The sequence below is a fragment of the Lonchura striata genome, chromosome 32, assembly GCF_050655825.1.
Source record: "Lonchura striata isolate lonStrDom1 chromosome 32, ASM5065582v1, whole genome shotgun sequence".
In the NCBI taxonomy this organism is placed as follows: Eukaryota; Metazoa; Chordata; class Aves; order Passeriformes; family Estrildidae; genus Lonchura; species Lonchura striata.
Genome location: NC_140734.1, coordinates 3,864,668 through 3,883,937, shown reverse-complemented (window position 1 = coordinate 3,883,937; position 19,270 = coordinate 3,864,668). Strand labels below are relative to the sequence as shown.

Here is a 19,270-nt window from a genome sequence, read left to right as displayed (position 1 = left end):
GCAAAAATAGAGGTGTCAAAGATAGACTTAGATTGGCACCATAAGGGGGAGTTGTTCCTGGCTCGATGGGCTCATGATGCCTCAGGTCATCAGGGCAGAGATGCCACCTACAAGTGGGCACGAGACCGAGGGGTGGATCTAACCATGGACAGTGTTTCCCAGGTTATCCATGACTGTGAGACGTGTGCTGCCATCAAACAGGCCAAGAGGGTGAAGCCCCTATGGTATGGTGGGCGGTGGTCCAAGTACAAGTATGGGGAGGCCTGGCAGATTGACTACATCACACTGCCCCAGACACGCCAAGGCAAGCGCTACGTGCTGACCATGGTAGAAGCCACCACTGGATGGCTGGAGACTTTCCCTGTACCTCATGCCACTGCCCGGAACACCATCTTAGGCTTGGAAAAACAAGTCCTGTGGAGACACGGCACCCCTGAGAGAATTGAGTCTGACAACGGCACCCATTTCAAGAACAGCCTTATCAACACCTGGGCCAGAGAACATGGTATCGAATGGATATATCATATTCCCTATCATGCTCCAGCTGCCGGCAAAGTTGAACGGTGCAACGGACTCCTTAAGACTACCCTGAAGGCACTCGGTGGGGGAACATTTAGAAACTGGGAAATTAACCTGGCAAAAGCAACCTGGATGGTCAACACCCGGGGGTCTGTCAATCGAGCTGGCCCTGCTCAGTCAGAACCCTTACACGCAGTAGATGGAGATAAGGTCCCTGTAGTACATATGAAAGGTATTTTAGGGAAAACTGTTTGGATTAATCCCACCTCAGGCAAAGACCAACCCATTCGTGGGATTGTCTTTGCTCAAGGACCTGGTTACACTTGGTGGGTAATGCAGGAAGATGGGGAGACCCGCTGTGTACCACAGGGAAACTTAGTCTTAAGAGAGAACTGGGTGTAAGATTTCATGGTGTGCAGATGGAAATAGAATAAGGGGTGGATAATGTCCTGGGTTGTAAGATAAGCTTGTATTCCATTTGCCATCTGTCGAAGGCGAACCGGTTGGACAGGTTTTTTGTTATCTCTCTCAGAGACAATGGTTTGTGTATACACCTTTGACTGATTCAATGAAAGGCTGAAAAAATGTAACGCCGTGAGGGGTCCCACCCAGAGGGGGGAAGCAGCTCTCCCTCTTCTTCGCGGGACTCCGAGAGAAGCAGCTCTCTCACTCTTCTTCGCGGGACTCCGAGAGAAGCAGCTCTCTCACTCTCTCTTCGCGGGATTCCGAGAGAAGCAGCTCTCCCTCTTCTTCGCGGGACTCCGAGAGAAGCAGCTCTCTCTCTCTGCGCGGGATTCCCAGAAAAGCAGCTCTCGCTCTCTCTCTCTTCGGCGGCACTCGCAGCGAAGCAGCCGGCGCGCGCAGAGGCGACGGCAGCGGAGCTCAGAGGCAACCCCGGCGCAGAGGAAGACCGGCCCCCACTGCCACCAGATCTTCAGAGGAAAATTATACCCTTCTAAAGATCACCACTTCAGCTGCAACTCATCAACTATTGCAAGGGAAAGCAATTGTCCCAGCAAAACCTGATACTGGCATTCCTCAGGTTCTAGACTTTTTCTTTCACTAGTTTTGTTTGTACCGATTGCATTTTCCTTTTTAAATTGTTGTCTAGTTTTCTCCTAGTAAAGAATTGTTACTCCCACTCCCATATCTTTGCCTGAGAGCCTTTTAATTTAAAGATCCTCGTAATTCAGAGGGAGGGGGGTTTGCCGTTCTCCATTGCACAGGAGGCTTTGCCCTCTTTCACAGACTCCTGTCTTGTCTAACCAAGACAAGTGGGATCATCTGGGCCTGGACATCCTCCAGTGGCATGTCCAGGAAAAGAGGGAAGCCCTCAAGAACATCTCCAGGGACACAGCCTGAGCAGCAATGCCAGCAGGCAAAACAAAGCTCCTCCCCAGTTAACACACACTTGGTAGGACCTAATTGATGGGCCACCACCAATCCAGGGTGCTGCACAGGGTCTGCTCTTCTGGGCAAGGGCCAGAAGGAAAGGGAAGGGAAGGGCTGTGTGTCCTAGGGGCCTGATAGGGCTGATGAACAGCCCCAGAGGCACAAAAACACAGCAGCACCAACACTTGATTTCCAGGGCAAAACAATTGGCATTGCTGGCCTGGGCTTCTCCATAAGGCACATGGGGGCTTTGGAGACCCCATAAGGTGCACGAGAGGCTCGGGTCCCTTGTGAGACACACAGGGATATTTTAGGTTCCCTCTGAGGCATGGAGGGCACTGGGGTCCACTTGAAGGCATGCATGAGATTTGGAATCCTATGTGAGGCATGCAGGGGGGTTGGGATCTCTGCCAAGGTGTGCAAGGTGCTGGGGGTCTCTGCTGAGCACAGGACTGAAATGAACAGGTTTCATGCCTTTATTAGTGTTCAGCTCTGTATTAAAAAGTCAGCTCGGCAGGGGGGTGTTGTAGCTTCTTCCAGTAGCTGAAGGGCGTGAAGTTACACAGAGTCTGTCCCTGGAGTCTCCAGGGCACTCTGGTAGCCAGAGGTGAAGATGTGTCCAGTCTGTATCTGTAGTCCCAACCAGCAGACCATCCTCTCTCCTTTCCTCCTGGCACACCGGTAGCCAAACGGTGGGGTGATATGCAGAGCCTGCTGCCAAGGTCCAGCAGCAGCTATTCCTCTCCTTCCCTCCTGGTAACAGCAGGAAGAGTGTTTGTTTGCCTTGTGCCTGCTTCCCACAGCCCAGTCCAATCTGGTCCTCAGCAGGTCATGGTGACAGGTCAAACACAGACTAGGGATGGGCTTCCCTTTTCCCCAAGCAGCACACCCATCCAGCCCCCTCCACTGTGCCCCTCTTTTTCATTTTGGGGTGTTTTTCATCCCCAAAACTCCCTCCCATGATTCCACTGGATTATTTTGCATCCTAGTCCTAGTTTGGGTGGGGGTGTAGGTGATTCCCAGGAGCGATTAGCTAATTAACATTTCAATGTCAGTACTTCTTTCCAGCCAAGTGTCCCAGCCAGGCTGTTTTGTTCATAACAGTCCGGCTCGGGGCTGCCGCGGCCCAGGGGCAGCCGCCGTGCCGGGACGGCTGTGGCGAGGGGCCGAGGCGGAGCTGCCCCGCCGGGTCGCGCTGCACGGGCACGGCACGGGCGGTGCTGAGCGCCGGGCAGGCGGCACCCCGAGCCCAGGGGCCACAGCCGCGGCCCTGCCTCCATCGGGGCCGGGCACAGACAGCCCCGCAGGCAGAGCGGCGGCACCGGCACCGCTCAGCGCCCGAGGGAACGGAACCGATGCCAGAGGAGCCCGGGGGGCCCTGAGCGGGGCCCTGGCGCTGCCCGCCCGGCTCTCCCGGGCCTGTGGCCATCCCGGGCGCCAAGGGCTCGCTCTGTGCCGCGCTCTCCCTGCCCAACGGGGCTCCGGGTCAGCACCCGGCTCCTGCCACTGCCTTGAGAACGCTGAGGGGCATTCGGGGTGGAACTGAACTTGCCAGGGAGAGAATTCATAGGAGACTTGTTTAGGCCTTTTACAGACTTGTTTAGGCTCTCTTCAAGTTGAGAAACAACTTAAAATCCCAGGCTAAATCATGTGGTTCAACGGGTGGGGATTCCTTGAAGATGCTTTGTAACTCCCAGGGGTGCCAGGCCAAATCCCAGCGAGCACCAACACCCAGGAGCTCTGATGCATGCAGCAGGGCTGGCACCAGGGAAACGAGTCAACATCCCTACAGCTGCCCGCTCTGCCTGCAGGGTGTCACGCAACAGCAATGTTCCAGCAAGAACAGGCATTTGTACATCCTCAGGACGATGTGCACTCGTGGTCCTGGTGGTGGATCAGAGAGAGGAAAGCCAAAGGTGACAGACTAAACCTTACTGCAGGAGAGGGATGGCTCAGCAGAGGACCTGGGCACCTGTGGTGCCAGCCAGTGACCGGCCACTCGGACACAGCAGGAAGGCCCCAGACTATCACACTTCAGCTGGGAGAGTATAAAAGCCCAAAGGTTCTTTGTTCAGGATCCGCCAGAGGCACCAGCTCAAACTGCCACTGTTCCAGCACAATAAAATTGTTTTAAGGACCAGAGGTCCAACACTCTGCTATGGAGGACATTCATATTGCCAATCTTTCGGGCACTTGGAACCTTCTGATTTTGCTTTGCATGCAAGACAAATAAACCCCCAAACGTGCACAAATCACTCCTTTAGCCTTTCCGCCTTTTATTTTCAGCCAATTTTTACTTTGTTCTCTGCTATCATGTCCTCATCTTTCCAAAATTCCTGTGCCTATTTAAATCCAGCCACCAGGGATGGTGCACACATTTTTTTTAGCTCTGCAGAGATTTATCCCCAGCAATCCTGCCGACCACACACACTTCAATGTTGCAAAAACCTAACTCTGGGCTGCAGTATGTGAATCCCACTCTGGTGTGTGAGATGGCAGAGCACCAGACCAGGCACTGTAGAAGGGGCATTCTGTAGATTAGTGAAGTCACTACCAGAACTCAGTCTAGCTCTTAGAACTCTGGCACCACACCAGGAGTGGGGAGCTGCCTCGGAGCAGCACAATGTTCTGTGTTGGAAGGCCTCCACCGAGCCCAGAGGCTGCCTCAGCCCCAGCCGCCATCCTGTGCATGGTGGCAGCGCTGAGGGCTGTGGCAGGGACACTCTTCCCCAGAACTGTTTCCCAACTTTTCCTGTCCCAGCAGGGGACTTGGAAATGTTTCTTCTGTCCTGACTTACCCTGTTTCCACCTTGTCAATACACAACTTGCTGTCTTACTCACTTTATGCTTAGAAGGTTCTAAGAAGAAAATGAGAAACATGCTGTGATTATGACACCCAAAAAGAAGGCAACAAAACAGTACTCCATGGTGTAGGGCCTTAGAGAGCGGCTATTTGGTTTATTTGACAGCAGAGTGAGGGCAACAGCTCCACCAAAAACACACTTGTCCATTCCTTGCACACTACAAGCTTTTAAACTTTTTAACTTAATGTACACATTATACTTTCCTAACCTTCATATTGCAACATATATTCTAATTACATCCTTATATAAACCCTTGTAGCACATGTGCAGTTTCAGCACGAGGTGATCATCTGTGGATGACAGCCTGGCCAGAGAGGGAGACACGACATTCGTTTTTCACAGCGGCTTGTGAGACCTTTTAGGGAGTTGCAGAAACGATGATAACTTGTTAGTATAAACAACCAGCAGGTGGTGTTTTTCTATTCTGATTTTCTGTTCTTCTTAAGGACTGTTTGTGAGAAAGATGTTTTTGTTAAATAGCCAGTCAAGTAGAAGGTGTCAAACCTGTCTATAAAAGAGAGAGTTTCTGTATTAAACTTTCATCTTCTGCAATTCAGTCTCCTGGTGAGCTTGTGTAACTCTGGGCTTAATGATGACAGTTGCCAGCCTCCTGCTGGTCATTTTGGATGAAGGCTCAGAAGGCTTCCTCAGGCTTCAACTTTTTTACCTCTGTTTCTGCACATGCTTTACAAGACTGTCTGCTCAAATAGCCAGTGGTTAATTAGCCTTTTGCAGTTAGCTTGTTCTGCTAAATTTGCTGATTTCTAGAAAGTGCTTCATTCCCATCCCCGGGTACAAAGTAACTACTTCTTTCTGCACAGCTTTTTGTGGAAAATGACAGGAGACAAGGACATTTTATAATGTTCAACAATCTCAGTTTATTCCAAGCACGTATGTACAGTTATACCCGTTATAATCAAGCTCATACACATTGCAAAATTTAAGCTCCTTATTGGTGTATCTAAAGGGGTCAACCCCGCCTTTGGGAACTTTCTATGCTTGCTTCGTTTTTTTGGGGGGGACTTTCTACCTTCAGTTATACTTATCTTTTTGCTGACCGTTTTGCTGCTGGGAACTAGCTTACCCAAGGACATATGATATTGTTGCTACATCCACTATTGCTGCACTATGCAATTTTCAGCTATTGCTTCACTAACTGCACATAGTCATGGCCTCTCTCCTGAAGACACTTATCCACAAAACTCTCCACACTTCCCCTGTTTCTGTTTTGAACCATTAAATTAGTTGTCCACATCTTTGAATCTACTAGATGCTGAAGACAGCTAAACAGGCAGGGCAAGATTAACAAGAGCAGTAAAACAACAATCAAGATTCCCACTGCATACATAATAAAGGTTCTTAGACAAGGACCAATTCCTAAGCTTTTAAGCAATTCTTCTATCCCCAGACCACCTTCTTCTTTTAATTGATGAAGGCCCTGTTGTAGTTCTTTAATCTTAGCATGTATTGATACAGAATTGTCAGAGATTCATGCAACACATACCTTCAAATTCCTCACATCCATGTCCATGGGCCAATAATAAAAAATCAATGGCTGCTCTGTTCTGCAGTACTGCATGATTTACACTTTGTACATCCATAGCAAGCATGGCTAAAATCTCTGATGTTTTATTAAGTTCATCTTTAGCCCAGCATCCCAATTGTTCAGCTAAAACCATAGCCTTTCTGGCAGCTCCTCCCGGTAACAGGGTTGCCACTATTACCTGTTTAAAGGTACTCCAAAACTGAGGTTGTCCAACTTGATCACATTGTAAGTCGTGCACGCCACGCTTTTTTCTTGTCTTCCCTAACCTGTCCCATTGCATTAGCAAGGACATATTAGGATGGAACAGTGCTAGTTTTCCTAGGTAACAGGGTCCCCCTTGTGGTTTTACCGGTATTCCATTCCAAGCTCTATCTCCACAGATCAAAAATACACCTTTTGACAACCTTAAGGGTTTGGTTATCTTGGAACCATCACAGTTGGAATATAACTGTGATGCTACCCTATCTTAGTCCAGTGAAGAGTCTAGAGAAGCCCATTTTTCTCTTGGGTTATTTAAATTCTGCAAGTTCAATGGAACAAAGCTAAACCATCCTCCTGTCGAAACATTCCCTAAACTAGCATTGGCACTTCCACAGAGATCTAATTCTTCTGGTGGAGATTGTAATGTTTCTTTAAGTGGAAGTACCAACAAACATTGCCTATAGCCATCTCTCTGAGCTTCTGTGTAACCCATGCTCTTGTCTGGCCCTTTCACCTTTGCAAAGTTCTTGCAAAGCATTTGGTTCTTTATCAACCCACAAAATTCCTCTGGTCTCCAGACAGGAACACCTGTTAAGCAGGTGCGAAATGGACTTGTCACCCCTCCCGAGCTAAGGCATAGCAAACTTTGATTAGTCATGTTAGCCAAGGTTACCCAAATATTTTCTCTGGGCTGATTAAATTGTATTAGTCCACAACAAAGATTAGTCAAAGGAACAAGATAGATTATCCACCTTATCACCCTCATGATTACTTCCACTTTGATTTTAATTTTAATGCCTGCACATTTTCAATAAGCCTATCTAACTCTAGGTCTGGATTTCCTACTATTGGTCTTCTTAAATAAGGTCTTATAGAAACCTTCACCTGCTTTTGGCACCTTGTTGATAAAATTTTTGAATTTGCCTGTCTAATCAACCTATCACGAGCGTGTTCTGCTTCCCACCTAGATAAAGCTAATATATTTTGTTCTGGCACTTCAAATAACTGCAAAGCTAAAGCAGCTCCTAAGCCTGTATCTTGTATTAAATCTTTCTTCCAAGTCTCTCCCTGTGCTTGAAAGGCACAATTTCTACACCACAAATGTAGTTTCAAAAATACTTGGTCTTCCCAGTACGTTTTTCCACAACCCCCACAAATAAAAGCAACCCAATTGTTACAATTAAAACTCCCACAACCAAGGCACTCGGGATTCTTTGGTCCCGGTATATGAGCAGTCTGTAAAGCTTCAATACTCGTAACAATTGCCAGAAAAGTTGACTCTGAAGGCAAAAGTTGATCGACCACTGGGGAAAGTCCTCTTATCTCTTGAAGAAGGTGTCCCACTATGTGGATCAGCTTCTCTTCAATTCTCCTCTGATCCTGATCCGCCAGGGGGGCTGCGAGATGAATCATCCAGAGCCAGTTTGGTCCACTTCGCTGGCACCCAGAGTGAACCTGTAAGGGTGGAAACACAAAGATATCCCCTTCCCCAATATAGGACCTTTGCTGGGTTCTGCCAAATACCTGTTTTAGGTCCCTATACCTGACCCATACTTCCTTGTCCTTTTTACTCATTTCTTTTTGTCCATAATGTACCATTGCAGTTGGTACCTCCGAATCCCCAAATATACACAAATGATTAAGAACAAAGAGCACTTTCATTAGCCTTTCCTGCACATCTCCAACTTCCCTATGTTTTTCCAAATATCTCTTCAAAGTTCCATTTGCTCTTTCTACTATTGCTTGTCCAGTGGGAGAATGTGCTATTCCTGTAATGTGCTTGATCCCCCATGATTTCAAAAACCTATCCACCCTGCCACCAATGTATGCAGGACCACTGTCTGTCTTGATCTGCTTTGGCACTCCCATTACTGCAAAAAAACTACACAAATGCCTTATAACATGTAATGCCTTTTCCCCAGCTTGAGCCGTTGCCCAGAGATATTTGCTGTATGTAGCTATAGTAGCATGAACATATTTTAGGCGACCAAAGCTATTTACATGAGTAACATCCATCTGCCAAAGTTCGTTAGATGAAAGACCTCGAGGTTTAACTCCCCATCCCATGCCATGACCCCCATTATGATAACTACATATAGGACAAGCTCTCACTATAGAAGTAGCATCTGCATGGGATATTCCAAACTCCCGTTGTAACCCTTTTGCATTCTGATGTCAGGGTGTCAGACCCAGCCAGCAGGGGTTTAGTAGGGGTAGGTCGTGTTTGACCAACCTGGTCTCCTTTCATGACCAGGTGACCCTCCTGGTGGATGAGAGACAGGCTGTGGATGTGTCTATTTGGACTCCAGCAAGGCCTTTGGCACTGTCTCCCACAGCACACTCCTGGAAAAGCTGCAGCCCACGGCTGGGACAGGAGCACTCTGTGCTGGGCTCAGAACTGGCTGCATGGCCGGCCCAGAGAGTGGTGGTGAGCGGTGCTGCATCCAGCTGGGGACAGTCACCAGTGGTGTCCCTCAGGGCTCTGCGCTGGGCCAGCTCTGTTCAATGTTTTTATTGACCACATGGATGTGGGGATTGAGCCTTTCATTAGTAAATCTGCAGATGACACTAAGCTGGGAGCGTGTGTCCATCTGTTGGAAGGTAGGAGGGCACTGCAGGGAGACCTGGAAGGGTTGGAGGGATGGGCAGAGTCCAGTAAGATGAAGCTTAGTGAATCCAAGTGCCCATCCCTGCATTTTGACCACAAACACCCCGTGCAACATTGCAGGCTGGGGATGGTGTGGCTAGTCAGTGCCCAGGCAGAAAGGGACCTGGGGGCACTGGTTGAAAGCCCGGTTGAACATGAGCCAGCAGTGTGCCCTGGTGGCCCAGAAGGCCAATGGCTCCTGGCCTGGATCAGGAATGGTGTGGCCAGCAGGAGCAGGGCAGTGATTCTTCCCTGGTACTTGCCCTGGTTGGGCAGCCCCTCAAGTGCTGTGTCCAGTTCTGGGCCACCCAGTTTGGGAAGGACATGGAGGACCTGGAGCATGTCCAGAGAAGGGCAGCAAGGCTGGTGAGGTGATTGGAACACAAGTCCTGTGAGGAACAACAGAAGGAGCTGGGGTTGTTTAGACTGGAGGAGGCTCAGAGGTGACCTTATCACTGTCTACACTGTCTGAAAGGTGGTTGCAGTCAGGTGGGGGTTGGTCTCTTTCTCCTCACAGTAGCTGACAGAACCAGAGGACACAGTCTTATGCTGCACCAAGGGAAATTTAGATTGGATAGAAGGAAAAATGTTTTTTATGGAAAGGGTGATAAAGTACTGGAATTGTCTGTCCAGGGAGGTGGTGGAGTCAGCATCCTTGGATATGTTTAAAAAAAGAATGGATGTGGCACTCTGTGCCATGGTTTAGCTGAGGTGGTGTTAGGGCATGGGTTGGACTTGATGACCTTAAAGGTCTCTTCCAAACCAGTAATTCTGTGTTTCTGTGATTATGTGACATCACAGAGCAGGCTGTGACATCACAGGATGCCTGTATGACATCACAGAGCAAGCTGTGAGGTCACAGAGTGTGCTGTGACATTATGGGGTGGCTGTGTTACATCACTGAAAGTGTTGTGACATCACAGGATGGGTCTGTGAGGCCATAGAGGTGCTGTGTGACATGATAAGTGAGTTCTGCCATCACAGAGCAGGCTGTGACATCACAGAGGAGGTTGGACATCACAGAAGAGGTTGTGATGTCACAAAGCTGTCTATGACATTTCAGGCTGGCTGTGTGTCATCACAGTAGGGGCTGTGAGGCTACATAGAAGACTCTGCCATCATAGAGAAGGGCTCTGTGACATCACAGAGCAGCTGTGTGATGTCACAGAGAAGGCTGAGACAATAGAGAGTGGGTTGTGCCATCACAGAGCTGACTGTGAAATCACAGAGCAGGCTGTGACATTAAAGGGTGACTGTGACATCACAGATTGGGTTGTGACGCCACAGGGCAGATTTTGTGACATCACAGAGCAGACTGGGACCTCAAAGAGCAGGCTGTGACATCACAGAGCAGCTGTGTGAAATCCCAGGTGGTCTGTTACATCTCAGAGTGGGCTGTGTGACATCACAGGGGCTGTGTGAAATCCCAGGGGTCCTGTGACATCCCAGCGGCTGTGCGACATCACAGGGGCTGTGTGACATCACTGGGGCTCTGGGACATCACAGGGGCTGTGTGATTTCAATGGGGAGGTCACTCTGCCCCAGTTTCCCCCAGAGAAGTCCAACACTGCTCATGCACAGGGGGGTCCCCTGTCCCCCCGGGTCCCCCCGCCCCCGTTGCCGCAGCCTCCCCCAGAGGATGTTCCACGAGATCAACCCCAGAGCCCGACACAGGGACGGGGGCTGGGGCTGTGGGGGTTGGGACGGGGGGACAGGGACCCCCTGGCAGTGTCCCTGTGTCCCCCAGGGCCAGAGCCTGGGCCAGGGCTCCTTCACCCTGTTACCAACGAGGGCTTGAGAGCACTGAAAAGTCCCCGGCAAGGGAGCAGCAAAAACCAGATTTAATATTAAGCGACAGCACCACAAAGTTCCTTGGCAAGAGTCACTCTGCTCCTGACTGAACACTTCAGGCACCTCTAGGAAACAAATCAACCACAAATCCAAACAAAATCCAGGTAATCAAACCAGAAATGATCAGAGAACTGTCCCTATGTGTGGCATAGGGACACATAGGACAGTGAGGGCAAGGATAAAGGGAATATGGGCCAAAAGCTGAACAGAGCTCAAATTTAACAGGACTTAACCTTAACTTCTACCTTCAACTTCAAAATTTAGCAAAAGAACAGATATTAACAGTATTTAACATAACTTTTAACCTATGACTTTTCAATTTAACAGAGGAATATCATTTAACAGTATTTAGTTCAGCTTATAACTTATAGCAAAAGAACAACTCTTAGCAGCATTTAACTTAGCTTAGGCCGCATCACTTGACCTCACTTACAGGCCTGACAGGCTCAGCTATCCAGGGCACTCAGAGCCCTCAGAGAGCAGCATTTCTGCCACATTCCCCAGCACAGGCACTCCTGTGTGCACACAGACACAGAGAGTCAGTGCAAGGCACCTGTGAGAAATTCCCCTGAGGGCGGGGAAATGCTCCCTGAGGATGCTTTGGCATCTCCCCAGCAGGGAAGGGTTGAGCCTGGAGGAGTGGGGGGATCGGCCCAGGCTCCCTCGTTGTTGGGGATCCCAGAATTCAGCAAACGGGAGAGTTCCCGGCTCGGAGAGGCCCCACTCAGAGGGAGTCGCTGGCCCAGGAGAGCTCCAAGGGCTCCTTTTGGAGCGCTGTTTGTAGGGCCCCAAGAGAGGGGCTGCAGTCCCAGCCATGTTTCATCCTGGCCACACTTGGCATCAGCAGCTTTCTTTGGCAGGGTGAGAACAGGGATGTTGTGCCACTGAGGGGACACAAACAGTTCCCAGGGCTGCTCCTAAAGTAACCAGGAGCTGGCTGGGCAGCAGCAGTGCCTGGAGCAGACAGTGTTTGTGATGAGCTCCAGAGGAGCTGAGCCCAGGGGCTGCTGGCCAAGGCCAAGGCCCAGTGAGCATTTCTCAGCCGGCAGGGCAGCCTGAGAAGGGGAAGAGGGAATGCACCAGCACAGGAACCATGGAACCAAGGAGCCATTGTGACACTGTGGGGCCTGTGAGACCAAGGGGCCATTGTGACACTGTGAGGCACCATGGAACAATGGACACCATTGTGACACTTGGGGGCCTCATTGGATCATGGAGACCATTGGGATACTATGATGCCCAATGGAATCAGCAAAGCATTGTGACTCTTGTGAGGCCTCATGGAACCAGTGAGACCATTGTGACCCTGGGGTCCCCACAGAACCAAGAGGACCATTGTGACACTGTGGGGCCTCGTGTCATCAGTGGTCCATTGTGACACTGTGGAGCCAAAGGAGACCATTGTGACACTGCAAACCCCCATGGTCCAAAGGTCCATTGTGACATTGTGGGCCTCATGGAACAGAGGACTCGTGTCATTGTGGGGCCTGGGGAACCATGGAGACCATTGGGACACTCCATGGCCTCATGGAATCTTTGGAACCATTGTGAAACTAGGAGGTCTCATGGAACCCAGGGGCTATTTGTAACACTGTGGGACCCCATGCAACCAAAGGAACACAGAACAGGTCTGGCTGGTTTGGCCTCCCGTGGACTGCCTGACTGGTCCAGCTGACCTTGGCATGTTAAAGGTCTCTTCTCATCTGCTACTGGGGCTCACTGGGACAGGAAACACTGGGGCTCCCTGCTTTCCTTCCAATGGAAAAGAACTGTCCTTCTCCTCCAAGTGCCCATGGCCAGAATTGGGATTTTACATCCAAATGTCCTTTTATCCAGGGATTGTTCCCATAGGAATATTGCCAGGACAAATCTGTTTGGCAGTGGTTTCATGAGGGTCACCTCTCATCTGTCCTCAAAACACTGGGGAAGTCTCCATGCTTTAATTCCTATGGGAAAGAACTGTCCTGCTTCTCCAGGTGCCCATGGCCAAAATTGGGATTCTGTCTCCAAAATTCCCTATATCCAGAAGCTTCCTGCAGACAAAACCTGCCATTCCTGACAAGTCTGGCTGACCTTGGCTTTGTGAGGCTCTCATCCGCCTTCCAAACACTGGGCCTCTGTGCTTTCCTTCCTATGGAACAGAACTCTCCTTCTCATCCAGGTGCCCATGTCCAGAATTGGGATTTCACCTCCAACATTGCCTGGTGTGAAAGACTGGAGGAGATTGTTGGCTGGAAACATTTTGTGTATGAGGGAGGAAGGGGCAGGTGCAGCCTTGCCCTGCCCTGGAACCCCAGCCCTGCCCTGCCCTGGAACCCCAATCCCCCCAGAGCCTCTATCCCAGCCCAGCAGTGTCTGCCAGTCCCTGGCACAGCACAGGCAATGCTCCACAGCCACCTCTGGAGCTCCAGCCCAGCTCCTGAGTGACCAAATGACCCCAAGTCCTCCCTGGGGCTGGGGCAGCAGAACTCAGAGGCACCAGCGGCTCCAGCTGGGAAATGGAGTGTGGGATGGGGCTGTGAAAGCCCTGCCTGGGCTGTGCCAAGCAGGACACACAAGCCCTTACTCTCACCCCCCAAACAGCTCTCTCAAGGAGACATTTAAAAGGAATTACAATTATTTGTGTACTCTGAGTTAGATTCACTGGAGAAATAGTGCCCCAGAGCTCATTAACATTCAGAATACTTGAACAAGCCAAGCCTCTGGGAATAATTTGATTTAAGTTTTCAAATCTTTTGTGATTAATTAGGCAGGCTTTAGTAGTGTATTCAAAGTGAATGCTTTATTTTACAAAGACACAGAAAAAATTTGTTAGGTCCCGTTTCACTTTTTTACTCCACATAAAAGAATATGTGCAATCTCCACTTGACACTGAATCCAAGTACCTCCTCATGCAGTTGGAATAGATATGAAAATCAAGACCCTTGATGGCTGACAATCCATCAGACTCTGTCCCTACCCCCACTCCAGCATTTCCCCCATCCAAGCCTGGCCCTCAGAGCAGCCTTGTGCAAATCTGAGCTCCCTCCAGCCCAGGCTGCACCTGCAGGTTTCAGCTCCTTGGCTCCAACCCCCACCTGCTTTCCTTGGCGTAAGAGCTGCCTGAGACACAGAGGGATGTTCATTTCTTGTCAGCCAACAAAGCCAAGGGAAGACACAGCTCCATCAAATGCAGAAGTCATTCCTCTGCTGGCTATTAAATCCACTTTGCACAGTAGCCAGTCTCAGAGCAATGGAAAACACTTTCTGTGCCCAGCACAGATCCCAAGGTCCCCCCAAACCCTCCCTGCCCCGATTCTGCCCAGATTTGCTCTTTCCACACACGAGTCATGTGCTGAAGTCAGGAGCTCCCTCCATGCCCAAAGGGAGGAAAAAAGAGAAAGTGGATGAAGAGCTCTCCTGTGCAGAGCCAAGGTCCAAGTGCCCCTGCAGTGGAAACCACAACTCATCAGGTTTGTGTCCTTTGGGCTCAGGGATGGTGACACTCAGAGGCACAGAAAGGTTTCTTGCCAACAAACAGGAGTTGAACATTTGAACAATTTAATAACCATCACAGACTTTCCTTTTTCTTGGAACTGTTTAAACCTGCTCTGGACTGAAAACCCAGAAAAACACCGTCAGCTCACACCTGTGGCCCACCGAGGTCTGGGACCCTGCATTCCAGTGCCAGAGGGACTGAGAAGAGACCGAGTGAGCCAACTACAACCCACAAAAAGGACTTTCTGAATTGCCATCTCTTCAGAACTCTGAGGGGGTTTATTTCATATTATTCATGCTTGGGAACACTTTACTTGTTAAATAAACTGATTTTTTCCACTTTTCTCCAGGGAAGTCATCTCCTGAAATAGTAGGGAGAGGGGCTGCTTGAACTTGATTTGTAGACGGACTCCTTTTGGAGGTTTCGTCACAAAATTTGCCCTAAACCAGGACAGTCACAATTGTGCCACTTCACCAGTGGCACAACTCCCCAGCCCACCAAGAAAAGAAAGGACATGTAAAGTTCTCTAAACATTTGGCCTGCTTTGCTGCAAAAGTCGTGCTGCACACACAGTGCAGTGTGGAAAGCCAAGAGAAGCTGCAGCAGGTGGCAAATCTTGGGACAGAAGCTCGACCTTGTTCTCCATGAGAGGTTCTTGTCAAGAGCAGACAGGAGAAAATTCCTGGAGAAGTGGAACAGCTTTGCAGAAGAGCAATGAAAATGAAAGAAAGTATCTAAGATGTTTTCCTCTTTATTTCTATGCTCTCCTTTTCCATGTTGCACGACTTCTCCATGGCATGAATTCCAAATGGATCTCACCTCTAAGATGGGTCACTTAGCAAGTTATAAACACTGTAAAATACCATGAGCTACACGCAGTTTTCCTTCCCCTGTTTTTACTGGAAAGCAACGCTGGAGACATAAGTGCAGTGCTTGGGTCAGGTACGAATCCTACAGCAAGGGAATGTGCCCCAAGGGTGTTTGAGCCTCAGCAAGGACAACGCACAGCAGCGACACAGCAGAGGGGATTCCTCTGCCAGTGTGCAGGAGTCAGGACTCTGGATCTGGGCTCCACACTGCAAAGTTCCCGTGTCTGGACAGACGAAGGGGCTGTCCCCGGGGCGCGCGGGGCTCGGCCGTGGGGCTCGTGGGGCGAGCGGGAAACGGACACGCGGACAAACGGCCTCGGTGCTTCAGTTGCAGAGGCAGCAGCGGCGGCGGCGGCAGCAGCGGCGGCAGCAGCGGCAGCAAAAGCAGTTTTTCTCTTGTTTCTCTTTCTCTTCTCTCTTTCCCGCTGTCGGACACCTTCCCCTCGGTGTCCTTAGCCGGTGTCCCTCTCCTCTCCCCGCCTCCTTCTCCCCATGCCGGGCCGGGCCATGCCCCCGGCCCGGCCCCGGCCCCGGGCGGGGCTGCCCCGTCCCCGGCCCCGCCCGCCCCGCCGCGGTCTCGCCTCCGCCCGGCTCTGGCCGTGCTGGCGGTGGCGCTGCCGGGCGGGCATCAGTGCCTGGGGCTGGGCCGGCATCGCCGCCCTTTGGCTCCGCCTGGCCCGAGCCCGGCCCCGGCCCCGCCGCAGGGTCCGGCCCCGGCGCCGGCGCCTCCCGGGCCCCGCGGAGGACACACGCGGCACGGCCGCTCCCGCCGCCCCCGCTGCGGCTTCCCCGGCCCGAGCTCCGCCGCTCGGCAGCGCGGCCGCCGGCCCCGAGCCTCCCGTGTCCCGTTGCCGAGACCGAAGGCCTGGGGATGGCCGGCCCGAGGCGCTCGGGGGGCGCTCGGGGGCCGCTCCTGGCCCCGGGCCGAGCGCTGACAGCCGCGTCCCGCCCGCAGGGAAGGCGCAGGAGGCCCTGCAGGAGCGGTACCGAGTGGGTTCGCTGCTGGGGCGCGGCGGCTTCGGCAGAGTGTTCGCAGCCACGCGGCTCTCGGACGGCGCCCCGGTGAGCGGCGGGGCCGGCGGCGGGCATGGAGGAGGAGGAGGAGGAGGAGGAGGAAGGAGAAGGAGGAGAAGGAAGAGAAGGAGCAGGAGGAAGGAGGGAGAGGAGGAGAAGTGGGAAGAAGGGAGAGGAGGAGGAGGAGTGGGAAGGAGGGAGAGGAGGAGGAGGAGGATGGAGGAGGAAGTGAAGGAGGAGGAGGAAAGAGGAGGCAGAGCAGGAGGAGAAGGAAGGAGGGAGAGAAGAAGGAGAAGGAAGGAGGGAGAGGAGGAGAAGGATGATGGAGGAGGAAGAGAAGGAGGAGGCGGAGGAGGAGGAGAGGGAAGCAGGAGGATGGGGCTCGGCAGGGCGGGCGGCGAGCTCAGCCCGCTGCTGCCTTTGGCTTGCAGGTGGCCATCAAAAGGGTGCCACGGAACCGCGTCCGGCGCTGGGGCGAGCTGGTGAGTGAGCGGGGCCAGCGGGAAGAGCCGGGCCGTGCCGGGCGGGGATGAGGCGAGCCCCGGCATGGGGGAAGCCACCAGGACGCCTCGATGGGGAGCGGGCGTGGGGCCAGCGCAGGGCGCAGAGCATCCCGGGCTGGCTGAGGGGTTCCCCTGCCCTGGCACGACATCAGTCCCACTGGTGGCACCGTGGTCCTCCCGCAGCCCGACGGCACCAGCGCACCCCTGGAGATCGTCCTGCTGGACAAGGTGTCCACCGGCTTCCCTGGTGTGGTCCAGCTCCTGGAGTGGTTTGAGCTCCCCAACAGCATCGTGATGGTGCTGGAGCGGCCGGAGCGGTCTCAGGACCTCCTGCATTTCATTCGGGCACGGAGGTTCCTGTCTGAAGAGGTGGCACGGGAGCTGTTCCGCCAGGTGCTGGAGGCCGTGCGGCACTGCACCAGCCGCGGGGTCCTGCACCGCGACATCAAACCAGAGAACATCCTGGTTGACCTGGCCACTGGCCAGGCAAAATTGATCGACTTTGGCTGTGGCACCTACCTGCAGGACACAGCCTACACTGACTTTGCAGGTGAGCCCGGGCAGGGGTGTGTTCCCGGTCCCACCATCTCATGGCCCAACATCTCACAGGCCAAGCTGGGTGTGGCAGCGAGGATTCTCCCTTTGGCTGCCAGTCATGGTACTGAGTCTTTACCTGAGCTGCTTTTGAGTGGGGCTGGGTGGGGAGGCATCTTCCAGCCCTGCTGGCAGCCTTTGCCCACCACTCTGCCTGGGGCTGGGGTTGGAGCAGCAGCAGGCAGCCTGACAAAAGCACCCATGGGTGGGGGTAGCAGAGGAGGGGGCCACGACCAGTGCACCAGCCAGTGTGGTGTGCAGGTGAGAGGAAGGGCTTGGACTGCTCCACTCACCTTGTTTTCATAATATTTTATGAAAACATAAAATATTGGCTTCATAATATTTTTGGGGCACTGCAGGCAGGGAGGATAAGGACCTGTTTTTTCCCCCAGCCCTGAATGGGTTTTTGCTTTACATGTCATGGTCAGGCCTTGCTGGGTCTTCTGCTGCCCTCTTCCAGCACCAGTGGCTTCTTGTCCAGCCCTGAGTTTGTACACAATCCCAGGTGCTGGCGAGAGTGCAGCAGTCACTCCGTGTGTCACTGGGGCAGCCCCTGCATGCCCAGGGATGCTGGGGCCAGGCTCTGGAAGCAGCAGCATCCCCCTGATGAACTCCATCTGTATTCCACAGGAACACTGTCATACAGCCCCCCGGAATGGACCCGCTTGGGCTGGTACCATGGCGAGGCAGCAACGATCTGGTCCCTGGGCATCCTGCTGCACCAGATGGTCTGTGGGCAGCACCCTTTCAGGAGGGGCAGGAAGATCAGCTGGGACCATCAGCTCTCGCTGCCACAGCGGCTCTCTCCAGGTGGATCCTCATCTCTGGCCACGGGGGAATACCAGTGCTGGGAGACAGCAGCGGGCTCTTGAGCATCTCGCTCTGGCAGCCGCTGAGGAGGTGGCACATGTCCTGCTCTCCTGCTCTCCTCCACAACAGGGAATTGATGGGAAAGTTTAGGCCCAGCTGGGAGCACAAAAGCAGCATGGCCTGGGCATGGGAAGAGTGGGGCAAAGCAGACAGGAGCCTTCTCTAGCTGACTGGTGGTTTCTGGTTTCTCTGCCCAGAGTGCCAAGAACTTATCAGGTGGTGCTTATCCATGCACTTCTTGGACAGACCTTCCTTAGAAGACCTGTTCTATGAACCATGGATACAGGATATTCACCTGCCATAGAAGAAGGGAGAGAGCCTCATGCACACTTTGCTGCAGGGCCCTGGTAAGTTACAGCTCCACACATGCCCTGGCAATCAGAAGCAAGGAAACCCAGACTTTTTTCCTTGCCTGTATCAATGCACTGGGGTTGTTGGGTGGGAACATGCAGCCCTTGTGCTGGAGCTGAGCTGCTCTGCCCAGCACTGGTGGCTGCCATCCAAGGTGGTTTTGCTTGTCCCAGTTGCCTGACAGCTGGGGCCCTGGGCAGAGCCCTGACAGCCTGGTCTGACCCCCAGGGAAGGAGAAGGAGTCCCTGGAGAAGCTGTACCAGGTGGGGCTGCTGGAGACAGCGAGGACAACACCAAGGATGACAACCTCTTCCTCAACTTGGACACTGGCAGCTGAAGATGATGGACTTCTGGCACCTTCTCCAAAGCCAGGCTCCACAGCGAATTTGCAGATGAGTCCACAGCCGGGGAAATGCTCCCAGATTTGGGCATTGCTCAGACTGGCTGGGAACAAAAGGTTCCCCCTGTGCTGGGGCAGATGCAACTTCAGTCGGCTGCCCAGCTGCTTTTTGGCAGGGCTGGGGGCATGGGTTGGGGTGGATACAAAATGGGAGTTAGCTCCTGGCCCTGC

At 52.5% G+C, this 19,270-nt stretch overlaps 1 protein-coding gene across 1 annotated transcript in view; it reads left to right on the top strand.

Annotated features, from left to right (window-relative positions):
- Positions 1–18,652, top strand: part of LOC144247830 (serine/threonine-protein kinase pim-1-like) — a 36,621-nt gene extending 17,969 nt beyond the window's left edge. Inside the window, exons 2-7 of the mRNA XM_085564066.1 lie at positions 7,855–7,979; positions 16,000–16,429; positions 16,813–16,863; positions 17,068–17,434; positions 18,109–18,288; positions 18,546–18,652. Coding sequence (XP_085420192.1) covers positions 7,855–7,979; positions 16,000–16,429; positions 16,813–16,863; positions 17,068–17,434; positions 18,109–18,288; positions 18,546–18,652 — 1,260 coding nt within the window. The remainder of the gene's footprint in view (positions 1–7,854; positions 7,980–15,999; positions 16,430–16,812; positions 16,864–17,067; positions 17,435–18,108; positions 18,289–18,545) is intronic.
- The last annotated feature ends 618 nt before the right edge of the window (positions 18,653–19,270 follow it).